The sequence below is a fragment of the Dermacentor silvarum genome, chromosome 1 (genome assembly GCF_013339745.2).
Source record: "Dermacentor silvarum isolate Dsil-2018 chromosome 1, BIME_Dsil_1.4, whole genome shotgun sequence".
NCBI lineage: Eukaryota > Metazoa > Arthropoda > Arachnida > Ixodida > Ixodidae > Dermacentor > Dermacentor silvarum.
This window is the reverse complement of record NC_051154.1, coordinates 50,369,794-50,374,180: the sequence shown is the minus strand read 5'-3', so window position 1 is coordinate 50,374,180 and position 4,387 is coordinate 50,369,794. Positions and strand designations below refer to the sequence as shown.

The 4,387-nt window shown below is 49.8% G+C and overlaps 1 protein-coding gene across 1 annotated transcript; it reads right to left on the bottom strand.

Moving 5' to 3' along the window:
* Nucleotides 1–3,588: 3,588 nt before the first annotated feature.
* On the bottom strand, nt 3,589–4,131 carry LOC119437689 (uncharacterized). The gene has a single exon (XM_037704699.1). The coding sequence runs from the start codon at nt 4,129–4,131 to the stop codon at nt 3,589–3,591; it is 543 nt and encodes a 180-aa protein (XP_037560627.1).
* Between the last annotated feature and the right edge of the window lie 256 nt (nt 4,132–4,387).

Below are 4,387 nucleotides of genomic sequence, written 5' to 3'. Positions count from 1 at the left end.
CCCTTTCAGACATACGATTTTTGGAGTGCAGCAGCCGCATGCGGAAGCGTCGCGCCACTTGCTCTCTTCAGATTATATCAGCACTATCAGCAGCGCCTGCCACTGTTCAGTCTACAATATGGCGGTGCACATAGGGATTTTCGTGAAAGGATTTAAGGGCAAGGGCATTCAAGAGCTAAATCAAGCTGCTGCACCATGACGCACGATGCACGATGATGGCTGGGAAATATCCTTAGCTGTCCGAAGCATTATTAGCCTATTGATAGCTTTCACGTGACGTCACGCACCCACCTTATCACCGTGTCGGTGCACCAACACGGCGACTACGAGCACTTTGGTCCAATCGATCTTGCACGTGACGCTACTGACTCCAGCTTATCATCGTGTCGGTGCACCAACATGTAGGCTACAATGACGTCAGTGCAAGCCATCTATTGAAAGTGCTTGTGATAAGTCTTACGCAACATTAAAAAGAAAAAGCATTTGAACAAAAAAAAAATGTTGCAGTTTTGCCCGAAAACCGAAGCATTGATTGTGATAGCAAATTAGTAAACAACTATACGAACTAAGGATAGTAGTTTTATCGGCCGTATAAACTTGTAAACATTCGCTTACTAACTAAATTAACAAGCACGGCATCACGCATACACTGGTGCCCATGAACATATTTCGCTCGATGACCGCGAGAACTCGCTGTCAAAACGCTGGAATGAGGAAACGCGGCGGCGTCAGTGAGCGAATTGACCTTCGTACCGTCTCTGGCTTCAACGCGAACGTCGAAAGCACAACGCCTACGAAGCTACCGGCACTAGTTGCACTCTCTCGAAAAAAAGAGCTTTTCAGTCTAACGACAATGAGAATGTAATTCTCTATTTCACGGACAAAAACGTTAATGTGCCCGGGTTTTCGTTTATCTCAGAGGCCACGGCACGAAATTTGTGGATTACAAATGATTCGCGAACCTCCCTTTCATGGTACGATTTGAAACTAGATTCAAGTATGGTGCGGTTGGCTTGTGAAAAGAGGGGCCCGGGATAGTGACATGTTTCGATAGCGAACGATTAGGAAGGCTCACGACATGCGATCTATGATTGTTAAAACGCAATCTAAAGACTGCTTCCGTTTGTCCGATGTACTGTAGCTTGCACGCTGAATATTCTAGCATAGAGATAACATTGGTCGTGTCGCAGTCAAAGTTACCTTTTAGCTTAAGGCTTACGTTTGACGCGGTGCTCCTAACACTCCGCGAAGTCGTCATGTGAGCGCAAACCTTGCACCCTGACTCGTGGCAAGGATGACAGCCTATGTGAATAGGTTTTGTTGTGTTAGAAGACGTTCTTATGTCGCGTAAATTTTTTTGATGGTCGGTAAACTAAGGGGGGGGGGGGGGGGGGGGGAGCAAGCACTTTGCAGATTATGCAATTTCCGTGCTTTAGCCAGAGGAATCCAACAGCAAATAAAATGCCTAATAATTATATTAATCTAATGACACCAGGAATGATGACCATGCTTATTTCTTGAGCGTTTTACTCAAAGTAAAATAAGGGTGAATGAATATAAACAAGAAAGTGATATAGTGTTTTTGTTAATCAGGGAAATTCGACCTCAAGCCACCTCCTGAACTGTAATGACAATGCGAACAGAGCACTGCAGGTACACGTAGGACTAGTGGGGCTTGACGCGTAAGGGGGTTTACAACTACCGACCCCCCCCCCCCCCTCCCCCGTCGATGCGCCACTGCTGTAGAGTATGCTGTTTTAGCAGTGTTTAACAGGGCTACTTTGAAAATGAGGGTACCGGTGGACGTCAGTGGGTTTCTTATAAAGTGTAGTGTTAGCTTGTTGCCGCACAGGGACACTGTGACGTCTAGAACACAGATGAGCATGAATATGATTGCGAAAACGAAATGCATGGATAAGCCTTATTGAAGTCCGCAATGAAACCACGAACTTCCGCCTCCCCATGGTACGGTGGTGCCATATTAGAAAGCTGTCATCAATATAACGTTTATAGCAGTACGGCTTTAATTGACGCGTTGTAATTCATTTTCTAGTTGTCCCAGAAGTATATTATCGTAAATGGGGCCTATTTTGGTCCGAATTGAAGTGTCACTCGCTTGTATAAGTGAGTGGCAATTCAATGGGGAGCAAAGTATGTATCATCATTTTAAACACAAACACACACAAACACGCGCGATAACTATAAAAGCAATAATAAAGAAATTTATCACTGTTTTGGTTCCCAATATGAATAAAAACGCTACTATGGAAGGCCACGGACCGTAAAGTAGCCATTTATTACAGTACTTTCTGAAAACAAACGTGTCTGTGAACTTTACCACTAGCTAATAAAACAAAAGTAAGCCAACAAAATATTGTGTATTGCGATGAAGCGCACGCGCGTGCGTCGAATCCTAAGGCAAGAGTCAAGATCCCGCCGGCTAAGTTCGAAGTCGGGGACATTTGCAGTCTCGTAACCAAACTTTTATTCTATATATGTATAAGAGGTGAATGCGCTTAAGTAGTTCTCCGACGCTCAACCGCTTTCTGGTCGGAAATTTCTAATTGCTGTCAATCACATTGGAGTAGGTCGTCATTTGTCGAATTTGACATTGTCCTGCGTTACCGTACAAAAAGCTGTAACAGCAGCACGGCCAGCAGCGCGGCGCCTGAAATTAATCGCTATAACGGATCTGCGGACAATTCGCTGTTCTCTTTGCTTGCATTTCTCGGAGAAAAGGTGTACAACCTCTTTCGCTGAGAAGGTTCTCTGTTTTGCTTGTCGTGATCGATGTTGGAAAGCTTCAGGCTATTAAAGCCATCGATACAATCGTCGGCCGAATACCCACTGCTGCGTGCTGACCCGCCGGCGACACCAGCCCCAATCGGTTGTGGTCCTCCTGTCACCTGTGATTCGTCTTGGCAAGCTCCGACAGCGTGTACGGGTCCTTCGGTCCCCGCAAGGATGGTAGGCACGCTGCGGCAGAAGTGGCGTACCTCAAGCATGCCCGACTCCGGGTAGTTCTCCAGGGAGTCGGGTGAGTCGATGCTGAAGCACATGAGGGTACGAAACTGGCGGCAACGGGTCGTGGTCCTCCTGACACCTCTGATTCGCCTTGGCGAGCTCCGACAGCGTGTACGGGTTCTTCGGTCCCCGCACGGATGGTAGGCACGCTGGGGCAGAAGTGGCGTACCTCAAGCATGCCCGATTCCGGGTGGTTCTCCAGGGAGTCGGGTGAGTCAATGCTGAAGCACATGGGGGTACGACACTGGCGGCAACGGGTCGTGGTCCTCCTGACACCTCTGATTCGCCTTGGCGAGCTCCGACAGCGTGTACGGGTTCTTCGGTCCCCGCACGGATGGTAGGCACGCTGGGGCAGAAGTGGCGTACCTCAAGCATGCCCGATTCCGGGTGGTTCTCCAGGGAGTCGGGTGAGTCAATGCTGAAGCACATGGGGGTACGACACTGGCGGCAACGGGTCGTGGTCCTCCTGATACCTCTGATTCGCCTTGGCGAGCTCCGACAGCGTGTACGGGTTCTTCGGTCCCCGCACGGATGGTAGGCACGCTGGGGCAGAAGTGGCGAACCTCAAGCCTGCCCGACTCGGGGTGGTTCTCCAGGGAGTCGGGTGAGTGAATGCTGAAGCACAGAAGGGTACGACACTGGCCGCAACGGGTCGTGGTCCTCCTGCCACCCCTGATTCTCCTTGGCGAGCTCCGACAGCGTGTACGGGTCCTTCGGTCCCCGCAAAGATGGTAGGCACGCTGGGGCAGAAGTGGCGTACCTCAAGCCTGCCCGACTCCGGGTGGTTCTCCAGGGAGTCGGGTGAGTAAATGCTGAAGCACAGAAGGGTACGACACTGGCCGCAACGGGTCGTGGTCCTCCTGCCACCCCTGATTCTCCTTGGCGAGCTCCGACAGCGTGTACGGGTCCTTCGGTCCCCCCAAAGATGGTAGGCACGCTGGGGAAGAAGTGTCGTACCTCCAGCCTGCCCGACTCCAGGTTGCTCTCCAGGGAGTTGGGTGAGTCAATGCTGAAGCGCATCAGGATCACGGCTGTGTCCGAGTACGACAGCGGCCGCAACCAGTCGTAATCCTGCTGCCGCCTTTCTTGCGTAACCTTGGCGAGCATTCGGAGCGTGTGCGGGTCGTTGCGGAGGCCCCTTTTGATCTTCTTCTTCTTCGTCGTCTTCTTACATTCCCACAACCTTAATTCTTTCAATTGAAATCCGCATGTCTATGGTTCACACTGAACAATTGAGTTATAACATCCCAAAGCAATGGCTCGTCTATGAAAAACGCTGTAGTGTGGGCTCCAGATTGTTTTGACGAAAAGGGATTCTTTAAAAGCATAGAACCATTATCGAGTATAAGTGGATTCATAGCTG

Excerpts from the sequence above, each read along its gene's own strand:
- LOC119437689 (XM_037704699.1), bottom strand. The coding sequence starts at position 4,131 with ATGCTCGCCAAGGTTACGCAAGAAAGGCGGCAGCAGGATTACGACTGG.